At 38.3% G+C, this 24,933-nt stretch overlaps 1 protein-coding gene and 1 long non-coding RNA gene across 3 annotated transcripts in view; both read right to left on the bottom strand.

Annotated features, from left to right (window-relative positions):
- pbx1b (pre-B-cell leukemia homeobox 1b) overlaps nucleotides 1-8,750 on the bottom strand; it is a 79,925-nt gene extending 71,175 nt beyond the window's left edge. Inside the window, exons 1-2 of one of the 2 annotated variants that reach the window (XM_057338676.1) lie at nucleotides 8,114-8,750; nucleotides 6,778-6,851 (exon numbers count right to left, since the gene is read on the bottom strand). In XM_057338676.1, the coding sequence (XP_057194659.1) occupies nucleotides 6,778-6,851; nucleotides 8,114-8,292 (253 nt within the window). In that variant the 5' untranslated portion in view covers nucleotides 8,293-8,750. The remainder of the gene's footprint in view (nucleotides 1-6,777; nucleotides 6,852-8,113) is intronic. The other variant, XM_057338675.1, reaches the window with a different exon arrangement.
- A 3,510-nt stretch (nucleotides 8,751-12,260) lies between these two features.
- Nucleotides 12,261-24,933, bottom strand: part of LOC130557031 (uncharacterized) — a 61,879-nt gene continuing 49,206 nt past the window's right edge. The window contains exon 8 of the long non-coding RNA XR_008963263.1: nucleotides 12,261-12,541. This is a non-coding gene — a long non-coding RNA (uncharacterized LOC130557031). The remainder of the gene's footprint in view (nucleotides 12,542-24,933) is intronic.

Here is a 24,933-nt window from a genome sequence, read left to right as displayed (position 1 = left end):
TGCAAATAAAAAAGGGTGAATCTATCATGTCTGTAATGCAACGTACTGCGACGAGGTGCGGACGGGGGATCTGTGATGTATGGGTGAGCTGCATGAGAAGTGAAAAGCGTAGCGGGGGTGCATATACGAGTGAGGGGGGGCAGTTGTGGGTATCCTGAGAGCCGAGGGCAAAAGGGGGATAAATGTTGATTAGTGTTGATTTTGTCCACGGAACACCGGGCAATTGACAGTGGGACTAAACTGCAGCGAAAGGCAACCATTCATCTTGGTCTGGTTTAAGTAGTGTATATTAATTTGTGTCATTTCCACTACGTGTAGAGAGGCCTCTCTCTCTCTCCCTCTCTCTCTCCCTCTCTCTCTCGCCGTATGTGGCGACTGCCTGTAGTGGCTGTGATGGCGAGGGGGGGTGGGGGAGGAAATGAGATTCTGAACCTTGCATTAAAGACAGACGACTCCTCTGGGGTTGGTATGGCAACGGCACTAGCAAGAAGCACTTCTCGTTCACTTTAATGCGCATTACAAATTTTCAGATTTGATTAAAGTCGTAACGTATCAAGAAAGCTGGCAGTAACGCTGGGCGAGTGTGTCTCCACCTACACGCTTTATGGAGGGCTGCCTGGAACAGACGACACGAAGCAAACGGACCGATAACATCGGCAGCGCCTCGCTGATGTACTGCGTGTCGTGAGGTTTAATGCAGTTCGCGAGCAGTTGTTCTATTTTGCTATTTTGTGATAGATAACAACAGCTATATTGAACGTATTTTAAGACGGTTTGCATGGTGCATTTAGTTTTATTGCATTGGCGAACACAAATCTGCCATTTTTGAATGTGCAACACAACTAGCGCTGTTGCGATACAATTATTGTCAAAATAAATATTGTAGCAATACCATAGATCTTTATTAGAGAATGCACTGATACTAAATTTCTTCACCAATACCAATAGCCGATTATTCAGCATGATATCTGCCGATTCTGAAGATTAATTAATAAGATTAGTTTTTCTTAACTTTCTGAATGTTATTAATTTCTATATGACTATTAATATTAAACATCAAACTGATGATGTTTCTTAACATTTTCTATATACGGAGCACAAATTAATTGCATTTTAGCAGTTCTCTTTTGATTGACAGGATATATTGGCCCAGATTATCAGCCAATAGCGTGAAAAATTGCTTTTATTGCCCGATACCGGTTATTGGACGATATATCTCTTTTCTTTATACCATTTTTTTGCTTATCCTATTCATTGTCCTGCAGTTCACAAAAAAATAGGGCTAAATAAGTGCAAACCTTGACACCCATTAAACCGAATAAAGATGAAACAAGAGATTCACTATTTTTAAACATGGAAGTACGAAAGATACAATTTTTATTGTTTGTTTTACATTTTCCGTTTTGAATCTTGTAAAAATGGTCATTTAGTTAAAATGGCAGTGAGAAACATCACCCAGCTAATACTGGTAGACAGACAGAAAGACACTGATGTTGTCTTCCACACACTGTTCAATCAATGGCACCACAAACTCGCCGTCGTGCTTAATTACCAAATAGCATCACAGTTAAATTCCAGCTATTAAGCTTCTTAATATGATTAACACATCTCAATTAAGCCACTGACAATTTGCATAATTCATAAGGCAATGTGATTGTGCTCCAGTGTATACTCAGAGAGAACGATGACAGATTTCACCGTAACTGCTGTTGCGTGCTCTCCTAATCTCATTTCAACGAAAGCCTGGCGGAACCGTTCCAAAAAACGCCACGCTGGCCTCGCGCCGCCAGCCAGCGTGCGTGTGGCTCTATTATGTGCTGGATTAGGCTTTAGCGTTTACGCTCGAAGGATGATGAGCCCGTCCAACAGATGTGATTCTTGTATCCGCTCACTCGCTTTCCGGGGAGAGATGCTGCTTCAGCATGTTAAAAACACACATGCAGAAAACAAGCAAATGAAAGACAGAACAATGCACATTGGGACTGAGTCCTGCCCTGGGTGTCTCCAGTTTATCTGAACTAAGATTTACAGCCACAAAAAGCAATGATTTTCGATCTTATTTTTGTTTATTTGTGAAAAAAAAACAATGTAAGATTCCATTCTTATTCTTAAATATACTATTCTTATCGTTACTGAAGCCTATGGCACGTATACTGTGCACAGTATGCAAATTTACTTTATGCATGAAATACCCGGATGACCTACTACATTTGCCAAAATGTGCATTAGTGCATGAGATCTTCCATCCCACAATGCACTCGCTGCTCATCTGCAATCTGACCTTTCATTCCTAGAATTACAGTATGAATAAACCAAAAGTAAGATCAGATTTTTAACATCTGTTTCTTGACTTCTTGATATTCAAACCTACTGCCAAGAGTTAAGACTCAAGTTTTTGGACAAAACTGGAAAACAACAACAAAAAGTTGTAGTTCCAGAGTTAAAACTGGAAAATGGCATTGACATCAAGCATGTCATTGTTAACATGTTAAATGTATGTCAGTCCGCTGTTTGAAAACACAAAGAAGCGCTGTTGTTGATTTATTCGGGCTGCTGAAGTATATACTAGTGCGGCCACTGGTGTGTTAAGTTTGAGATGAGTTTCACACAGGCCCGAGAACTCCACACGCTGCTGCTCCGTGCCGAGCGCGCTCGGAGAAGTCATCTCTGGCTCATTTCAGCCTTGTCAAATAATCCCGCCCCGCCCTCTCCTCACCTTATTCTCACACGTAAAAAAATAACATTACATCACCCGAACCCCAGGCGTTAAACCTTACACTGTTCAAACACATGCCACAAGAATGTGCCTTTTGTTGAGGTTTGCTGGCAGGAAAAACACAGCAAGCCAAGATTTGTTTGATTTGACAGCAGTTTTAAATAATGGTTTCGGTGTGTTTACAAACGTGTGCAATAAGAAATAATATTTGCCTAGGTAATGAAAAACCTGGATTTAGAAATACATTTATTTTCTATAAACAAATAAAATAAAAATAAAACATGAACAACAGCTTCAATTTTAAGTTAAAAGTCATTTGAAAGCAACTGCATGTAACATCAAATTTTAATAAGAACACTGCAAATGCCTTGTTTGTGTTAGAACAAATAACAAAATTAGCTCTATTTTTGTTATCTTTTGTCACTTTTTTGTTGTTTTCACAAACATTTATGATAAAGTCAAATCATTTTGCAAAAATATGAAAAACTGTTAAAAAGGAACAAACAAACAAAGCAAAAAAATAAAGAAAGAAAACAACCCACTTCGTGCATCAACAGCTTCTATTAGGGCTTCTCTTCGAGGTTTCTGAAGTTAACGACTATCCGTACGCGATGTAAAATCTCTGACAGGTGCTCAAAAACTGCCATGGTGAAGTGCCGCTACTGTCTCTGTCAAAGCTGAAGGTTCAAGGTGGCGTCACAGAACGAACTCTGACAATCGGCAATTAGATGCCTTGACGCCGTTCTGAAGTTCCAAGAGATCCAAGAATTCCACTTCCACAGAGACGAGCTTCCATGTGTCAGAAAGACCAAAAACCAAAGAGGGGAGATATATTTGCACTGTTCCTTTTAAGCGCTGGCTGGTTTATGTCGCTATAAAGAATAACGAAACAAGATTCAGCAAGCCGCTGGGCCCGTGCGAGCCAGCTGATCTGTCTGGAATTGTTACAGAGGGTATTTTTGGAAAACCATTTGGTGCCAGAGCATTTCCAACATCATTCTAGGCTACACGCTCCAAAGATCACAGATGCTAGGACGGACGTTACCTCTGTTTTCATGAAGGTGTCAACAAGCAGAGCATTTCTAATTGGAAACTAATTACATAGCAAATTACATTTTAAGTTCAATAATAAAATGCACGAATGCAGATAAATGCATGTAGTGCGTTTACGTAAAACTGGTAAACAACTATTGGCATTAGATCTGTAAATAGAGAAATCAACGTTTAATGGCACCAAAAGATGACTGTTATGTAGCAAGGCGGACTACATAAAACTCTTTAATCGATGTAAAATTACTGTTACCCCACAACCTCAAGTCGCTTTCTTTTCCATTTAAAGAGATTTTCAAAAAAAAAGATTCTTAAATGTCCATTGCTGTAAAATAAAGCACAAACAGAGAATATGTTCATGTGTTCACACCATGTGACCTGGGGCACATCCAATCAGAATTTAGCGTCAAACTAGTTTATACAGTCAGGTGATTTCTAAGGTGTCAAAACTACAACACACAAAGATTAAGGTAAAACACTCCAAATCCACCTATGCATAAACACATCCTCCCCTTGTGTCAACACACACACGAGCCCTTGCAAAGACACATTCCACAGACGAGAATGAAAGTACAATGAAAGTGATTAAGAGCATACAGACGACAGCGCCTCAGAAACCCAATGAAAAAGACACGCTGTATCCGGCGTTCTGTAAATCCCAGTAAAAACAGAGAGCAGGGTCAAAAGGTCGGGTCGTGACTTGGGCTCATGTCCTCCCTGCAGGTGTCAATCAACACACTGGGAGGAGATGGACAAACATGCTACACACACACATGATCGCTTGATGGTACTGTACTGTACGTGATCTTGAATTCGAAAACTTTGAAACTTAAAGCCTGGATTTCAACTTTTCATTCTCGACAATATCATTTTTTACTTTGATGATTTATGATTTATGTTAAACAAATGATGGATTTTTTTACATATACTGTACATGGTTTTACTTTAGTGCAAAGACTATACTTTTATTTTGTAAATCATTTTAATTATTTGTTCAAATGTATTAAGCTTTACATAAAGCACTTTCATAAAAATAGTGATTACATAGAAAATATTAAATGTGATATAATAATACTTTTAAATAATACTTTTATTCAGCGACAACAACATAAACAAACATTATGTGGCCCAAACTGAACTTCCGGTTGACTTACGCAAAGAATCAATAACTGTTGAGTAGTAAACAATAAATACAATACAAATAATATTAAATCAAATATATTATAAATTAATATTAATATAAATTGAATATAAAATAAATTGTTATATTGTAACCAAACATAGACCGGAAGTTAACTTCACATTACATTTTACAAATCACCTGCAAATATTTTCAAATGCTAAATCTTGTTCTTCATTCAGTTTATTTAGTTAAAGCATCTTGTTCGAGTAACAGGTATCAGCGTTTTGCTTTATGTTTTGCAATATCATTCATGAGTTACTTTATGGCTTTCGTCATGTAAAATCTACACAAGATCAGGATAACTCCAACATTCCTCTCGCACGTGTTTGTCGAGGAATGATATACATCAAACAAAACAAATATTGATTAAATCAAAAACCATATGCGAAAAAGACATGACTCTAATCTCTTGACTTTTGAGAAATAAACAAATGGCAAACTCACTCTACACTTTCAAAATCCAGGTTTTAAGCAAAACCCATATGCAAAATGTTTTTCTCTATTTCCTTAAAAGTTTACACTGGAAAGATGTTTCAGATAAATTATTTTTAAACAGAACGATGCACTACCACAAAACAAACAAACCTTTAACATAAACGCTCCTAAACGTAGTGGTTCTGACTGGGACGCTACGAGGCCCTTCGTATTTTTCGTGTACTGTTGAAAACGGGCGCAACGAAGCGGTGCAGTCTGGGATACGTTCACGACGTGCTGCGTTTCATGCGAGCGCGAACTCTCAGTGAACTCCGAAAAGAAAAACAAACAGAGAACGGAACGGCAGGGAGTGGAACTCCACGCATAGCTGTGTCACTCCCCGCTCGGACGCAGAGCAGGAGTGGAGCGGCAGGCCGCAGATCCCCCCCACCCCTTTGCCGAGACGCCGGTCGCGCTAGGGGGGCTAAAACTCAATGAAAACATCATAGCGGACCATCACGGCGGTGGAGGAGACAAAATAAACAGCGAGATCAGAACCTCCCACTGCCTCACAGCTGGAACGGGGCCGTCAGAGAGATAATGATAAAGAAATCTGCTTTATCTCCTTTTTATTTCATGCACTAATGACTGTGAAACACGCTGGAACCGTTTTCCACATCAAACCGCAGAGCGATAAGGTCTCGATATCTCACGAGCACAGATCCATCGTAATTCCTACTCTCAAGCCTCGGGGAAGCCAAATAAAAACGAAACATTACAGCCATTCTGTTTCTGAGAAAAGTCACCACATTTTTTTTTTTCATCATTTGGCATTTTTACATCACAAAGCCACAAAATCTATGACTGACAGCTCACAAAAAGCACAAATTTAATTCGTGGTGTTTAGTCAAACATGTCTACACACAGCAGCAAGGCAAGTTATGATTGGTAATTTAATATTGTACTTTTATAACCTGAACATGGCTGGATCTCTTGTTAAGGTACAAAAAGACAACCCTACTACAGTCTGACTAAGTATACCGTAAAAATGATTTACCAATGAGAGGTCAAAAGAGAAGACGTTTTCCCTCATTTCCTCACCAGCTCTGCCACAAAGCCACATTCACACACCGAGATCCACAGCCTTACATATCCACAGCCAATCACAATGTAGAAAAATAAAAATTCACTCGGGAGACACAGCATGCCGTTACAACACCGTGTTGCCAATTATAATCTTTTTTCCTGCTGGGTTTACATAAATATGTCATGACGTGTGCAATACAAAGCTCTCCGAGCAGACACTGAAATACAGAGAATATCCAAGTCGTGCTCAACAAATATATCATCCTTTCATTCATGCTAAATGGGCTGTGCGATCATGATGAATATTTTTAAGGATAACACCACTTACCGGTTTTCTCTTTGATTTCACACAGGACGTTAAATAGAGCTGGCTTCATTCGATGGCAGTTGAGAGCATGTTTCCTGAAACACATCGAAAGGCAGCGGTGAGCGTTTACAAAGATGAATATTTCTCTTATTGCCTGACCGTAAAATAGCCATAGTGACATAAATTGCATTTTACAGAAATCTTGAGACGGTTTATGACTTTAATAGTTTATATTTTTATTAATTTGTATTTAAATGTGACATAATAGTAAAATATGAACAAAAGGTCATTATTCATAATAATTAATGCTGCAATTATTATCGTCTATTTTTATTTCTTTTTATTTCTTTGTAACAACCCAAAAGCACTATTTTTCACATTATCTTCAGAAATGTCTTTCGTATCCATATAAAAATACTCTTCAAGGCTGAGTAATGAATTTTTAATTCTAGAAATAATAATGTCTGCAATTTAACATTTTTTACATTTTGAACTTTTATTCTATAATACCAATTAATCCAATTTCTAAAACACAAAATATCTTAAAATGGGTCAAATGCGTTTGTTCTCTATATTTTTTTAAACCTCTGAAGAACATATGTGTCCCAGTAAAAAGGACATCATACATGCGAGGAGATGCCTGTCTGTCACATTCTATCGTGGCATCTGTTCATTTCTATTGACAAAAAATGAGCACCACATGTCAGAAAAATCCCCTGATGTCTGTCACCACACACTGCATGTGTTTGGACACACTGACAACAGCTATTGTGTTATCAGTCCATAGCTGCTTTTGTCAATAACATCACACCTGCAAATGCACCAGGATGCAAAGTCTTAAAAAAGATACCAAACATCTAAACTATTCCCTTGCATGCAATTAACATGGTCAATTTAGCACAAAATTCTACAGATACAGCAGTAAAAACTGTGGTATGTCTGTGTGAGCCAGCTGTCAAGAAAGTAAACACACAAAATGACAGATTGACACAAAAACACACATTCCTTTCTTATGGTACAATATCTGTATTGTATGACAGTTGTTGCAGAGAACATTTAATTTGCTTTCATTATTTTAAAATGTAAAGTCGTTGTAAAGTTAAGGAAAATGTTTATTTACATAAATACAATATTTACAATATATACCATTTATTTTTTTAAATAATATTAGTTATGTAATGTATTGCTCTTAATAAATGTGGAACTGCTTTACTGTTTATCTTTTTATTTTAACTGTATTATATTATTACTAATTGTAAACAAATTTAATCATGCCTATTTAAGTGTATATTATTTTGCACTGTATTTTTACTTCTGGAGCTCCAGATCCACTGACATGACTGTGGTGACATCTCACCTGGCCTGCGCCTCGTCCAGACTCTGGTCCGTGATGGTCATGATCTGCTGTAAGATGTCTCCGATGTCCTGCTTTCTCCCGTCGCCGTCGGTGTTCTCCGGTATGTGCTGAGACAAGCCCGGGTGTCCGGTCATCCCCACGGGCGCGTGAGCGTGCATCAGGCGCGGCTGCTCGTCCATGTCGGCCCCGCTCCGGTCCTCCGTGCGTTCTCCTCTACAGCTGCGGCGGAGGTTTCTCCGGTGCTCGGTAACGTGCAGACCTGTCCCGTTTCTCTCTGACCCCGGTGCTCTACTCCAGCTGAAACGTGAGCTCACGTGTAAGTGTCAAGCGGACTTTAAACGCTTAACTGACTCGCGCGCGAGCTGTCGGTGCCGTGTTGCGCGTTATTATTCGGTTCCCGCGTAAACGCAGCGCTTGATACACGCGCGCATTATTTCAATGTTTCATCCTGCTGCTTTTGTTACATTGTAACACTACAGCTCAGACTGTGATGCTCAGGCTCCGCCCTCGCCGTCTGATTGGATACGTAGATGGATATCTCCGCCCACCGAAGGCTCTCGGTGCATGTCAATCATTGCGCATGAGAGAGAGATGAGACGCGGGAACGCGCTTTTATGCCCTCCTGTCAGAATGCTATTCATTTTTGTCCACTACTATTGTGCACTTGGGTCACTTTGTTTATAACTCACAAACACGTAAGTGTTTTTGGAGTAGACTACCGTATTACTATTTAAGTGCGACGTGTGGTAGGTAAAGTAATATTTGTACATTTTGGACTGTATTATATTTGAATATATCTGCATATCGCATAATAACTTTATACATATAATTGTACATATACATGTTATTGTATGATATAATAATAAAAAAATATAAAATTATAAAAACGACATTATGTAAATATGTATTTATTTAGAGATTTTCCATGTTTTTATATTTATTTTATTCATTTATTATGGACATGGTTTAACTATTGTAATCATAGCTTTTTGTTTGTGATAAAAACATAGTAACCACACATTTACACTGTAGTGACCTTAGTTTAACCATTTGTAGTTAAACTGTGGTTATACAAATGGTCGAAATCCTTCAAAAACATTATTACTAAACTTTTACTATAAGAAAACATGATTAATTTCTGTAAGTGTGATGGGAGACAGGTAAATCAGTTGTTGCATCACACACACACAAAAATAAATAAATAATCGTGTCTCACGTTGCGGTCTGTCTCAGTCCCCCCTGTGACCAGTGGCAAACCTCCATTTTCTTCCCATGTCTCCGTCTCATTTTCCAGCCCGCTGCCAAGAAATAGATTTATCTCACGGAGGTGCAAAACCCCCGATCAAAACAATTGACCTTGGGTTTCATTCATTTCAGATATCACCCTGTTAATGTGATTAATTCAGAATTAACCATCAAATGATTCCATCCTTCATTCAATACATGAAATCATAGTGAGTCAAAATAAACTGATTTGGAATTAAATTTCCATAGTGTGTTGACAAACACGCTTTTTTTATCAAAACGTCTTGTTTGATCATGTTGCGTTGGCCTCTTTTGTGCTCTGTGCGGTGTTGTGTTTTTTCCAGGTATGTCGGAACAACACGCATGACTGTGTTCGGCTGGGCTTTTCTAATGTAAGCTGGTGACCCATGGTGCGCAGCCAAGCAGCAGGGCCCTAGTGTGTGTGACCAGGCTGAAAAGTGCCTTCCAGGTCCGACGCATCCACTCTACTGCTCCTGCCACGGGGAGAGGGGGAAACACACACACACACACACTCACTCACACACACGATCCAGTGTGTATGATTGAGAGATGCCTCTTTAACTCAACCGAGAGCAAGTCCAAGAGCAGAAATAAATGGAAGACACTCTGGGCTGATTTCCCTGTTCTAAATTGAGCAGTGACCCTCTGGCTAATAGACGGATTTCTTGGAATGTATTCGAAATGACTTTACAGACAATCCCCGGGTTCTTCTGGAAACCGCTGTTGTGTTCCCTGTTTATCCTTCGTTTGGCTTTGTAAAAGGACAGTTCTGTACCTGGCAGCCAGAGACAGCAGTGTGCACTGTGATGGCGTCTCTGTAATGTGCATCTTACCATCTGCCGAACAGCAGTCCCTGGGAGATCTTTTACGTAGCAGAGGAGACTGTCACACTGTCCAAACATCTGTCTTGTCCGGCACACAGCAAACATTTTCACTCATCAGCGGATCCTAACAAGCCTATAGTCCACAACAAATAGCTGTGTTTGAAATTCAATCTTGGAAATCTATGGTGAAAACTTTCACAATCACCATAAAATCCCTACATATTTGTTATAGCTATCTTTTATATTTAAGCCACTTCACATGTCCAGTGTGTGAATTTTAGGGGCATCTAGAGGTGAGGTTGCAAATTGCAACCAACGGCTCAGTCCACCCCCTCACTTTCGAAGCACAACGGTGGCTGAAACAGGGCTAAGATGTCGTCACATTTTCGCTTCTTTGACAAAGGAGATAACGTGTTTATGAAACGCGCTCTGTAGTGCAGTTTGTCCGTTTAGGGCTACTGTGGAAACAACATGGCGAATTCCATGCCCACGGTGTATGTATAGAAATAGCTCATTCTAAAGTGATAAAAACATAACGCTTCATTATGTAAGGTCTTTATACACTTCTGAACACATAATTATGTATATTATATGGCATTTCTCTCAAAAGATCCTACAAAAAAATTACACACTACCTTCTCTGGATCTGTTCCACATTTGTGGAATCGTCTGAAAACACATCTCTTCCATCAACACCTTACCGATTAGTACTGACTTCTATTTCTTTTCTACTCTATCTATCAAAAAAAAATACTTAGCTTTGTATACTGTGTAAATAAATATGAGACCAGTTTTTAATGCACTTATGCATTTTGTTGTCCTTATGTTGTTCCAATTGCTTCTATTGTTTACCTCACTTGTAAGTCGCTTTGGATAAAAGCGTCTGCTGACTAAATGTAAAATGTAACTAAAACCGTATACAAGCTTAGACATGGAGTCACATAAAGCAGTTTATAACCACTGCATTAAAGGTTTGTTCTGAAAAACAAGAGAAACAGCAATTAGACAAGAATTCAAAGTTATAAAACAAAATAAAACCACAACTTGGTAAAAGCAACTTATACTTGGTAAATTACAGGTCTATAACATGAACAGAACTGATGTGCTCTCATCCCCAAAAAACCTTGACAAAGGTACAACAGTCTACCTGCCAGACTACAAAAATGACTAAAACTATTGACACACAAAATAAACACTGTCACTTACACTTCTTTGTTAATTTACATAATAGTTCCTTTTTCTATTTAGCCCTGCGTATTATTCATTTTGTATATTGTTTATTACAGTACTACGTTTTAAGGTTTGAATTTACGGACATCTTTGTTCGGTGTTTTGTTTTGCTTGGTTGCTAATGTCAAATTTAAAATATTTAAGCAAAAGTCCTGTTGAATTTGGTTCCTTATGCATACAGTATATACTGGTTACGGAAGCCAAACTAAACTGATCATTTTCTTCAGTGTGTATGATAAGACAGAACAGTATTGCCACCCCAATGCAATTCTATGTAATATATTCATGGCTATTTAAAGTAACAGTGGCCGTTTCAGACAGCACTGTCAAATGTAACACCGCAGTGGGGGAAGAAACTACATTCCTCGTCTCACGAGATTATCCGTCTCTTTATGTGCTTTAGATTTATAGATGGAATCATGTTGTAATAGGGATTTGGGGAGTTCAGTTATTATTTTATAACTCTGGTGATGTTAGTGGCATAAAAATGACACACTTCACCAAAAACCAAAAAGTTTTCATTGATGGAGCTCAGTCTGTTCTTCAATTCTGTTACTTCAATTAACACCGGAAAGCATTGTTAAATATAGCCCAAATTTGTAATATTAACCAACCTGTGAGGGGTAGAGAGGGTTGGGATTTTTTGAAACATTTCGGAAGATTATAGAAAAAAGGAAAGCTCTGATGCTTTTCGTGCAGGCCTGCTTATGTAAATAAAATAGATCATGTACCAATAAAATATCATAATGCTATTTTTTAATACTGTAACAAAAGAGGAACAAAACAGCTTGACTTTTTTCCATTTTTTTTCAAGCTCTACACTTGACACACGTCACAGTCACACTGTCTATCACACAAACACACACTTACAGTCGAAGTGGCTTGTGCGTTTGTTTGCCTGCACATTATTGTGCTGGGTGGGTGGCTTGAGTGAATGCGGGCTGACAGGGACGCAGCGGTGCAGTGGATCGGTTGGTGCGGCACACTCTCGTCTACGCCGTGGGTCATTTCTCAGGACTAGAAGAGTCCATAGATGAAGCTTCATTCAGACTGCAGGAGCTTCTGGGCTCTTCCGTAGTGTGTGAAGTGCAACAAGAATGGAGTTTTTCTGAAATAGGAGAAAGTATTTTACCATCAAGAATCCTATAGGTATATACAGTACGTATAGTTCACACCAAAATTAAGATTCTGTCATTATTTATATGCCGTCTTGTCATTTCAAACCTGTATGGCTTTCTTTCTTTCTTTCACAAAAGTAGATATTTTGAAGAATGTTGGTAACAGAAAACCGTTGGTCCCCATTGACTTGCATTGGTTTTATATCCATACAATAGAAGTCAATGGGGACCAACGGTTTTTGGTTACTAACATTCTTCAAAAAAACTTCCTTTGTGTTTTGCAGAAGAAAGAAAGTCACACAGGTTTAAAATGACGAGAGGATGAGTAAATGATGACAGAATTTTCATTTGCAGGTGAACTATTCCTTTAGCATTAAGTATTTGATAATTTGGTATGCGTGTACCTGCCGATAAGAGTGTAGTATTCTATATATTCTCTATTTTTTATCATATCTAAAAGAATGATTGGTCCAAAATGGTTTACTCATCCTCATGTCGTTTCAAACCTTTCTTGTGCAGAACACAAAAATATTTTGTAGAATGTTAGTAAAATTGGCACCAATTGATTTCCATTGAATGGACAAGAAACCACTGAGACATTTCTCAAAATATCTTCTCTTGTGGTCCAAAGGAGAGACATTCATACAGGTTTTGAATGACATGATGGCGAATTAATTATGAAATAAGTTTTATTTTGGGGTGAACTACCCTTTTAAATCCATTCTATAGACTTCCAACAATTTTGTCAATCTATTTTGACTGTTTGCGAAAATAATGCAACAGATATTAGATCGGTTGGAAATAGATTAGTTGACGTTGTGGCCACATCAGTCACATACGAACTTACACATCCAACGCTAGTTCTAATGAAGTGACAACACATTTCTAAAGTAAAGAAAAATCCCTCTGATCCCCTGCATGTGCTGTAGGTATGAGGGTCACAGATTTGTGGTATACACGTGAGCTTGGGTTCCAGGACATGAATGCACCTCAGAGATGCTCAGAGCAACATGGCAGTGGAGGAGAACAAAGACGAGCTGTGTTACAGCAGACATACTAATCACTCGCCTACAGTCAGATCAATGCAGCCTCAGAGAGAGAGAGAGAGAGAGAGAGAGAGAGAGAGAGCGAGAGAGAGAGAGAGAGTGAGCGAGGAACCGATAAATTACACAGTGTTGGACTCAGGCGTCTTCAGCTCGTTCAGGAGGTTCTGGTTCGTCTGGTCCGGGTGTTGTTGTTGTTATCACAGCCTCTATGAGCTGCCTGTCTCATCACATCACATCAATCATTCGCTTGTTTATTTGAAAGCCTCATTATGTAAGTTTGGCATCTGTACTCATGTTCTCCCCTTCTGTCCTTCTGCACTAATTTCTCCTCCCTTCCTCTCCGCCTGATCTCTTACTCTCATCTCCTCCTGTCTCTCTCCCTTCTCCTCTCCTCGTCTCCTCCTGATTTCTGACTCGCTTCTCCTGCAGTTCTATTTTTACCTTCTTTTTTCACGTCTCCTCCTGGCCTTCTCTTCTCCTTCTCTTCTGCACAACCTTTTGTCATGACACAAACCCGAAGCATAAAGACACAAGATAGACTATTCCACCAAAACGCCCTTCATAATATATAAATAGTACTTAGGTTTCTTGAAACAAACAAGTTATTTATTTTCAAACCTTTTTTGTTATTGCAGCCCTGCATTTACACTTATATATGTAAATAACATTTGATTATTGATTATGTGTTATGATCATAATTAGGTTTATCATCATAGGTTTTTGTATGATTCACATTGTACAAATTCATCCGATCCGTGACAATTTTTGGAAATTTCGCAGTTTAGATTTAATAAATGTTTTAGGTGGACGGGATAAACATACAAGAACATCCGAAACTTTCCACACAATGACCGTTTAACCAACATGTTGTGTCTTTAAAACTCACCTGACCCTTTCTAACCCGTAAACCGAGTCATAAAACGTGCCTGACCTGCCTTTGACCTTTGATCCTGCAACCACCTCACAATCCGATGAACTCCAAACTGATGTTCTCCAGGACACTGCCCCAGATACAAATGAAAAGTCCCCGAGTAGAAAACTGTCCACTGAGACACATAAGTACTTCAGAGAATTCAATCACACGCTCCTTACATGCACTTAAACGTGTACAGAGAGCTTTTATGTTCACGGCTCACGGACAGAGTGAGATAAATGAAGTTTCATTCTGTAGACTGTAACTTCTGCTCTGTTTATGTCCACAATTCAGTTATGGTTCGAGTGTAATGGGAAATTGTAAACCATCCACGAGAAACACTTCCAGACACTTTAACATGAAATTTAATTTGTCTTACAGGAGGATAAACTAACAGACAGGGAATAGAAGCACAAACCAAGTGAACACGAAAGGAAGATTTGCATTTTCTAAAAAAGTCTGTGCTGAAATGTTACGTAACGTTTATGTGTAACGTTAATGTCACGTTTTTATTTTACGTTGTTATAGCTTTTTCGATATGTTTTAGCTTTTTGGTTGTCATGATGTTGACAGAACATTTAAAATGCTATAATCGCAATGCCAAATTTGCAGTATTTTTCTGTAATTAGTTTTTTTATTGTATTTCAGAAATACGTGCAAAATCTTAAAAAAACTGTAAAACTCAGGGTTTTTTTAACAATTTTTTTACATTATATGTGGAAAATCTTTAAAAAAATGTACAGTTAATTTTTGTGAAATTACAGTTTCATTTACGGTGAAGTGACAGCATTTGTCTCATAATGTTAATAGGGAGGCTCAGAGATTACGTATTTTTGTATGCAAAACCCGGAAGCGAGTTAGCATTTTAGGACTTCCGGTTCCATCGCTCCATAGTCTATGGCTGCGTCCGAAATCGCCTACTTCCATACTATATAGTACGGCTGTGCAAAAATATCGATACATGTAACTAGCAATATTTTTTTTTCGATAGTGATACCTCTACTATTGATCATTTTTTTAAAATCATGTCATATACATATGGCCAAAAGTAAGTGGAAGTGAGCATGGCGAAAAATATAAGAACGCTTGGAGCTCTCAGAGCTGATGTGTGGGTGTGCTTTGGTTTTCAAAATAAGTCATGGAGTAATGAGTTATATAAAATAATGCTGTTTGTAGGCTTCGCAAGTCATGACACAAGTCACTTGGCTACTGCAGTGCATTAGACAAAAAGTTTATTGAGAAAAGTAACAATGACATTTATTGTGCTTTCACGGATGTGACACCAGCGCATTTACAGCACGGATGAACCAGAGGTTTTATACTGCCCATGTTCATTGTTTTAACTGTAATGCACCACAACAGCCAAGTGACTTGCGTGAGCCACCTTATTCCCCTGTGCTACCCAATTGAGGGGCGCAATCCACAGTTTGAGAACCCAAACTTCTGATCTAAAGGTCATTGCATCGCACATCATGGCCACTCTGCAGAGGTAAGGGATGTTTCTGCACTTATGCAAAAAACAGTAGGCCAGAAATACCCGGATGGTCTACTACTTCCGCCGAGATTCGTGAGTGTGGATCGGATGGACACTTCTCTATCCCATGATGCCACGGGAGTTGAGCAACGGTCAAATTTTAAAACTAAATCAAATAAATAGGCGGACGTCCGTTTTTAATGTAAGTGCCAATAAATTAATTTCTCGTGACTAAATTATGTTTTTATCAACTCTCACGTGTAGGTTGTTGTTAATACGTCATAGGTCAAAGAGCATACGGGTCACATGACCATAAAACATGGCGGACGCAGTATGTCCGAAATGTATTCATACTACTCCCACTCATACTATATAGAACGTACTGTTTTGACGGCCAATAGGTAGGTACTTATTTAAATTAAGTACGTAGTGCACGTATTTCGGACGCAGCCTATGTTTTTTTTAATGGGTTTTTGGTAAATCGCCCGAAATAAAGTCTGTGGTAAACAAAACCTCTAAGTATTTTCACGTTTTATTCTTTGACATAATACGCACCAATTATAACCCGCTTGTGATTTTTTAAAGCCTTATTGTGTCTTAAAAACTGAGGTTGCTAACAAGTTGCTAAAAGCGGCTACTTCCTTTGGCGGGGACGTTAGACGTCATCGCGCATATAAAGCTCACAAATAATCCAACATGTGCACAAATCTCTTAAAACGTAGATGCGGATTCATTCACGGAGTAGTTACTTACCAGGGAACACATTTTTAATAAAGTTTGAAAGAGGCTTGGTGGTGGTGACGTTGATATCGAGCGACCTTAAGTGTAGTCTTTTTATAGCATCGTGTTAGCTTTTTACTTCTGCCGATTGTATTTCGGTTTCAAAAGTAAAAAAAAGTTGTGTTAATTTGTAAAAATTATCTTGATAGACAAAACGTGTAAACATCATAAACCTTTGTTAATCACAGAGCTTATTTTTTCTTCCAAAGGTCTATGGGAAAAATGCACAGGCTTTCGGTCGAGGGAACCAGCGCGGCACCTACTTCCGGGTTAGCCTACAAAAATACATCATCTCTGATCCTGTCCATTACGATCCCTTATTTAAATACAGTTTAGATCTTACAATTTAAATAACAATTGTAACAAATTTCATAAACATGCCTTTTACATTTCATGAGTGCACTTAGTGGCCCATACTGTACATTACTACTGTAAGTAGTTTAATAAAAAATAAGCATTCCTAGCTCAACTAGTGGAGCATGGTGCTACACCATTTTGCAACACCAAGGTCATGGGTTCGAACATACTCATAAAATACACCTTGAATGAACTGTAAGTACAGTAACATTGGATAAAAGTGTAAATGGATGAAATTTGATTGTTTAAATGTATATTGGATATGATCCGCTTTGAGACGAGCCAATACAATAAAGCACAGATCCATTAGATGGTGATGTTATTGTGCCGTGTCTGAACGGGCCGATGTTCAAGGATAACCTTTCCCAGACACTTGATTGTGGAGAAAAGGTTAAGCAGCACATTAACATGCATTAAAATATAAAATTATGACTCCATCTACTGTATGAGAGAAAAACAACAACATAAAAAAGGCTTTTAAATTTAAGAAGGTGGTTTATAGAGTGAGGACGGACGGGACCAGCATGTGAAAGATGATGATTTCCTCGAATTAAGGTTTAATGAAGTAATGCGGGTCAGCACTGCAATTACACTAAAACTCTGAAGCAAAGCTGAGCAGAAGACAAGAGAGAATAGAGAGAGAAAAACGGGATCCTCCATAGCTGGTATTACCACACCGTATCATTACTATGGTACTACCAGAGTACTATTTGTTTTCACATTTCGCTCTTATAAAATGGAAGCTACAAAATAAACATATTAAGTAAATGTTTTCAATAAAACATCATTTTTTACAGTCAAAGACTTAAGCTAAACCATATAATCCCTCACATGTAAACCAGCAAATGACTTACTGGAGCTCTATTTGTCTTTGAATTACGTGAAGTACCTCCGTTGTGTTTGAGAAAATAAACAATTAGCCCATCAGAACGGCTCGGGTTTAGCACTGGGTCCCTACACATCTCATCCATTTAGATAATTGAAGAATCCCATCCCTGATCTCACATACAAGCAATCCCATCATGCAACAGCACTTCACTCATCCCTGATTGACAGCTTTCTCTTTTTAACAATCCAGTGGCCACCGACTTCAATTTACGTTATTGTGATGTTAGTGCCCACCATCAGAGAGAGAGAGAGAGAGAGAGAGGGACCCATCCCCTGAAAGGAGAGAACGAAGAAGGAATTATTGACCAGTAGAGCAGGTAAAAAGAGCTACAGACAAGAAAGAAAAAGTGGGACAATTTAAAAGCAAGAAAAGCACACACACGCACGCACGCACGCACAACGAGAGACAAACTGAGGAAACTCATGTCAATCGGGATCTTTATCACAGTGCAGGTGAGGATATAAAAAAGGTCCATAGAGAAAAACAACAACTCATCCAGGCCAGTTTTATGTGTAAAAAAAACAGGACATACTGTATTTTATCATTTTACATTTAAAATGTTTTCTATTATATATTTTAAATAATTCTAAAAATGTGTTTATTTTCAGGTTTGAATTTTATTATCATTATATTTTAATCACCGAACTTTGGGCTCCACTATAAATATTGTGAAGTGTTAAAGTAAAATTCTATTTTATTATTTAATTCTGTGAGCTACTGACAACATTTCTCCCAAATTCCCCCCCAAAAACTCCTTAAAAATGCTTTATTTGCAAAACAAAAAAAAATAGGCATGTTTTCAGATCTTATACTGCAAGTTCGTGTTTATTTTTAAACAACACGATGCTAATGGTTTTTTCATGTATTTTAAAAACAGATCAAAAATAAATATTTGACGGAACAGGTCTGATTTTTAATCACAATTTTCATGCGTCTTTCCATTCTCAGTCACATTGCTGGTTATTTTATATCACTTTATTCTGTTGGTATTCAACAGACACTTAACTAAAATGCAGATTAAATGCAAACCTGTAGTTTTTCCAGGCTAAACTGTATATACTAAATAAAAGAGTATATAAAATGTACTACAAAAAAAGAAACTGCTTGTTATCTATTGACAAGTTTGCTAATCGACTTACGCAGAAAACTTCAAAATGTTCAAACAAATTTGCTGGCCTGTCTAGTAGTCACACGTGATGGAAAAGTTAAAGTTAGCCCGAAGAACGTAACTTCTGTGCAAGTGTTTGTTTTTGGCCACCCAATTTACACCAGTGAAGACAGCGGGTGAGCGAGTCCCAGTGGGCGGCTGTGTTCGTTTGTATCTGGACGGGCTTTGGTGAGATAAGCCCCCTGTAGCTCCAGGGGTCTGTCACTGCTGAGAGTGGCAGATTTGTGTGGGAGATCTCTACCCCACAGTCACTCACTCACTGGCACACAGCTTTTATTAAAACTACCTTCTCACACACGCACACGCACACATTCAGGTGTCTAAAGCCAAGCGCCTGGTGCTGGCGTGTTTTCAGGCCTAATTTGCATTAATAAAGAGGCTGTTCCTTGTCGGAATGTGTTTTATTCCGCTCAAAAAATCCCTGGGTGATCCCTGACGGAGAGGCGCCCGGGAGAATCTGACTGTCAAATACGACAAGACAAATGTATGGCGATGTCAGCGTGCCGCGGCTCACAGATGACAGATTGAGAAGCGCTGTCCCTCTGCCGACAGGCACGCTTCATTTTCAAATTAATAAATCTGAATAAAATATTTTAGCCTTCATTATGAGAGATTCCTGGCTGACAGCTCGGCATGCTGGGAGTGTGCGTTTGGAATGGGAGGGGCTGCCGAGAACAGCTTGCATCAAATCCACCTGGGCCTGTGCTTCATGTTTGTGATGTAGCAACATGCGGTTCAGTCTCTGCTGTGTGTGTGTGTGTTTCATTAATGGGGATCGTTTATGTATTTGTGTGCGTCTGTAAAACCGCCTTCTAAAGATAACAGCGGCTGCACGCTCTCTGATGCCCTCGGCCGTGGTCAGAAAAATAAATAAACACACTCATATACAGTAGCTCTGCCCCAGTGGAGGCTGGGTAATATTTGCATGTCTCACACCTGTGTGGGCTTTAGAGGATTGAACAATCCCAACAGAAGCATGCATGCTTTTAGAACAATGCTTTGGGACATTTGAGAAAGTTGACGTGGTAAAAACACTTTACGGGCTACACAAATAAACAAAGAATAAAACATCCAATAAGTTAAAATGCAAGCATGATGTCATAGTAATATTTTTTCTATAATAATAACACAATGTTTTGTAAAATGTACTGTAAGTAATATTTTATAGTAAAGCAAGTAAAAAAAAAAGTGGTACCTTCACTGAAAAAGAGGTTTCATTCAACCAGTTAAAAAATTTTAGGGTAAGGATTCACATCTATATTTTATAACTTAAGCCAATGAAAAATAATAAAGAAAAGGTATATACAAGTTATAAAATTTAGATGTGAATCCTTACCCTAAAATATTTTAATTGGTTGAATGAAACCCTTTTTTCAGTCTTGGAGTACAATGCAAAAATGTAAATACATTGTACATGCATATAATATACCTACATTAAATTACCTATATTATATGAATATAGAGAGCGAGTAAATTATGAAAGAATTTTCTATTTTGGTGAGCTATCCCTTTACTGTAAAAATAATCCTGTAAAAAAAACGGTAATTATCTGGTAGTAAAAAAAATTAAATAACAGTTTTTTCACGTAAAATGACATGTTTTTCTTCAAAATTTGCAGTCTTTCTGCAATTTGATGTTTTTTTACCGTATTTTAAAAATACGTGAACATTCTGTAAAAAACAGTATACATTATATGTGAAAAATCTGTAAAAATTTACAGTAAATTTCTGTAAAATATATATATTTTTTACAGTGTTTAACATCACTGTATTGCCAAAAGCAATGTTCAAGGGGAGTGGCTGCTGGATTTGATGTATATGTGAAATAAAAACGCGCTCATCTCCCACTAAAAAGCAAGATTGAAGGCCACGGCACTGCAGAACTGTCGAATTTATCCACAGAGAGCAGTAATGCGTTTGGGGGAAGGGATTGTTGTGGTCAGTCTCAAGGCTCTAAGGCAGAAAAAAATGAAAATTCAAAAGCAAAACTAATATGCCTTTTCAACACAATCTGTGTGTGCGTAGCAAGAAATTACAGCTTGAGGCTTCATGTCATTTTAATATGTAATGCATTAGGAACACTGAATGAAATCCGCATTATTGCGTTCATTTTTTTCAAGCGAGTCCCGCGCTCTCGAGGTGATCAGGTAAATGGCCGTATTTATCCAACACCTTCCAGAGGAGAATTCATTTAGATCTCTTTGATATATTAAAACACACAGAGCGGCTGATGGGAGCTGCTCATTTTTCAGGAGAATCTATTTTATATTTAAGAGAAAGGAAGGCGTGTACAGTACATATGCCATTAGCACAGAAGACGTCTTCATGAGTTATTGCTGAACAAATGACATCGAAGAATAAATATCTGCTCTATAATATCTGAAGCATGTAATGAAGACACAAAACAGCTAAATAACTGTGGATGCTTTCGCCGGCACGTTAATTCTACATGACACATGAACAGAAACATTTTAGGTGAGAAGTCTTTGTGCTGTAAGATCCATGAATCTGTTTATGCTGTTTCTTCGAAGAGAAGAACTTCGAAGAGTTTCTGACAGGGAACTTGAATGAATCAGGCTGGAACAAACAATATTAACAAACACTTATTAATAATAAATCTCAGATTACCCAAAGCAACACAGAATTATATCCTGTTTTGGGATATAACATAATTATGCTGTTTTGTTAAGGGTTTATTTCACCCCAAATGACAATTTGATCATCATCTACTTTGTACTACTCTAAAAAATGTTTGTGCAAGACTCAAAATTAGATTTTCATCAGAATGTAAGATTCCTAGAATGGCCTTAAAGATCCATCAAAGAAGGCCAGTTCACACCAAGGATGATAACTACGCTCTTCAAAATCACTGCTGTCCTTCTGAAACCTTGTATCTCCATATTTCATGATTTTTATTTAGTGTGCCATTAATCATTATTATTAGTCACCACTTTATGTTCTCACTGCACTCTTAAAAATAAAGGTACCTAAAAGGATCTTCACATTGACCACTGTAAAAAAAAATTCCGGCAGCTCGGCACAAGAAATATACCGTAAAAATAAAGATTTCCCCTGTAAAATGACATGTTTCCCCCATTTTTTTCTTGTAAACTTGCAGTCTTTGTCTGTAATTTGATGCTTTTTGACCGTATTTTAAATATACTTACAAATTCTGTTACTAAAAACTTAAAATCTCGTAAACTTTACATTTTGTATATTATGAAAAATCTGTTAAAATATAAAGGTAAAATTATGTTTTTTTACAGTACAGAACCATTTCTTTTTTACCTTTTGTGAAACGGAAAGGTTCTTCAGATGCACTGAAAGGTTCTTTGTGGAACCATTTAGACTTTTAGTTCGTCTATGGCATTGTGAAGCATTTTTATTTTTAAGAGTGTGGGTTGTGCAAATATATCCGCTGACAGCACAGTTTTTAATCATTTAAAAAGTACAGTGTTTCCATTTCCTGAAAATTGCAAATCTGGACATACAAAGTTTCGAAAGGACAGTGACGAAATGCTGGGTTATGCAATGGGTCCAAAAAGACCCAACATTAAAAATCCCTTCTGCACATTCGCATTTCCGAATAACTAAATATGGCAAAAGCATCCCAACAGATTTGTGCATCCTAAGGTCTTAAGAAGTTTTTCGCGCCCATCAGGACTTAGAGCAAATACGTGACTTTACTCTGACACCTGATACGTTTTTTTGTCAGGTGTTGTGCTTATTTCTCAATTGGAGTGCTGTGAAGTGTCAGAAGGAAGTTACTGTAATTAGGCCATGTCGCATAAACACTGTCGTTGCTATTTTTGAATCATTTATTAACTCTATGTCAACTTGTATGTGTGTTTTTGAATGTTCAAGACGAATGTTGTCACAACGTGCCATTCTGATGTCTTACGGCAACTCGTGTACAGCTGATAAGACACTATTTCACTGGAGGTCAGGGCCAATAAAATGCCATTTCAGCACAGCGGAGATAAATCACGTCTGACGGCTACACTCCACCACAGTCGACACGCACACGCACACGCACAGACTGTAACGTATGACGGCGAAATGCGGTACAAACAATCGGAGCTTGTCATTAATGATGAAATTTCGCGTCCGAAACAGAGTGGATGGTCATTACGGCTGATAAATGGGTGGAACCAGCAGTGAAGTAATCTAGTGAGCAATCAGTTTAACCAATAACGCATCCAATACTCCAGCTATAGAATTGAATCCCCAAACATTGTTTGAAGGGCATTAGGGAAATAACAAATGTACTGCAATTTAGTTAAGGATTCTCCAAATGTCAAATCCTGAAAGCAATAACTCCATCAAGCCCACTGCTAATAATGAACATCTCTCACGTCCGCATTGGCATATAAACCGTGTTAAACTCAGTCTCGGTGCTCTGCGTGTGCAAGCCGAGAGTGTGTGAGTTCTGTCCTTTAGAGACTTATGAGGCTTCGACGTGCAAAGGCTTAAAGGAATCCAAAAATTTGTTGATTATTTACTCACCATCATGTTCCAAAATCAATGCTGTCATGCGCTTGTGTTCCAACACCATACGTGTATGAAACAACAACATTTTCATTTTTAACGAACTATTCCTTTCAAAATATAAAGACACCGTCCTTTAGCCCAACCCCTCTCTCTCCCTCTCTTGCACACCATCCTTATTCAACTCCAAACTGACAGTGTTTTTAATCTTTCTTGGGCTTCTCCTCTGGAGATTGGGGTAACAAAAATCAATAGTTTCTGGCAGGTGATCTGGAGGGTGTGAATTACCGGCCGCGGCTCTGCAGCTCTGACTGCCGTTGGCCTTGAGCCCGGGCACACCGGAGTGTGGATGGAGGTCAGAGGTCATGACAGGAGCAGCGTGGGTAAAGTGAGGTATTTACCGCAGGCATGACCGCAATGAGAGACCGCAATCAGATTCATCTGAACGAGGGTCAACACATAGAATTGTTAATGTTTCATGCTTCTGTTCTTAATTTTAGCACATACGGCAAAAAAAATAATGAACCACCTCATTGTCTACTGCCTACATTGGCCAATATCTTTTAATATTTTTTGGCCAATATCTTTCTTTTAACGCGACTAAAAGAGTACTTCATAAGCAATTGAATTGGAACGGTTCCAATGGAAATTGAAGTTAGCATGTATCTAATGATGCATATTTAACAAAAACTGTCAATTTGATTAGACTATTTTTAGATACTTTTTTTGCAACTTATAAATACATATTAAAGTAATTTATTACTATGGGGACCTAAGCATATTTCAGCTTATTTATACTCTCACTTTGCTTAAGTCTGAATGCTGTCTCGGCAGCTCACTAGGATTTTAAGCAGAGCTACACTGTGTAATTCTCTCTCTCTCTCTCTCTCTCTCTCTCTCTCTCTCTCTCTCTCTCTCTCTCTCTTCTCTCTCTCTCTCTCTCTCTCTCTCTCTCTCTCTCTCTCTCTCTCTCTCTCTCTCTCTCTCTCTCTCTCTCTCTCTCTCTCTCTCTCTCTCTCTCACACACACACACACACACGGCAGGTGATGTATAGTACCTTGATCAGTATGTGTGTGTGTGTGTGTGTGTGTGTCAGTCGCACTACAAATCCTACAAGAGAACACAGTGACAGTTTGGTGTGTGATTGCTGCTTAATCACAGCAATGACGCGTGTTTCAATCCTTCCTTCCCACCAAACCAACAGAACCAGTAAATCCACCACATCACACACAATTTATACTGCAATTCCATTAAACATACACTCCAA

This window comes from Triplophysa rosa, linkage group LG7 (genome assembly GCF_024868665.1).
Source record: "Triplophysa rosa linkage group LG7, Trosa_1v2, whole genome shotgun sequence".
NCBI lineage: Eukaryota > Metazoa > Chordata > Actinopteri > Cypriniformes > Nemacheilidae > Triplophysa > Triplophysa rosa.
Note: the sequence above shows the minus strand (reverse complement) of the source record. Positions and strands in the feature narration are given on the sequence as shown.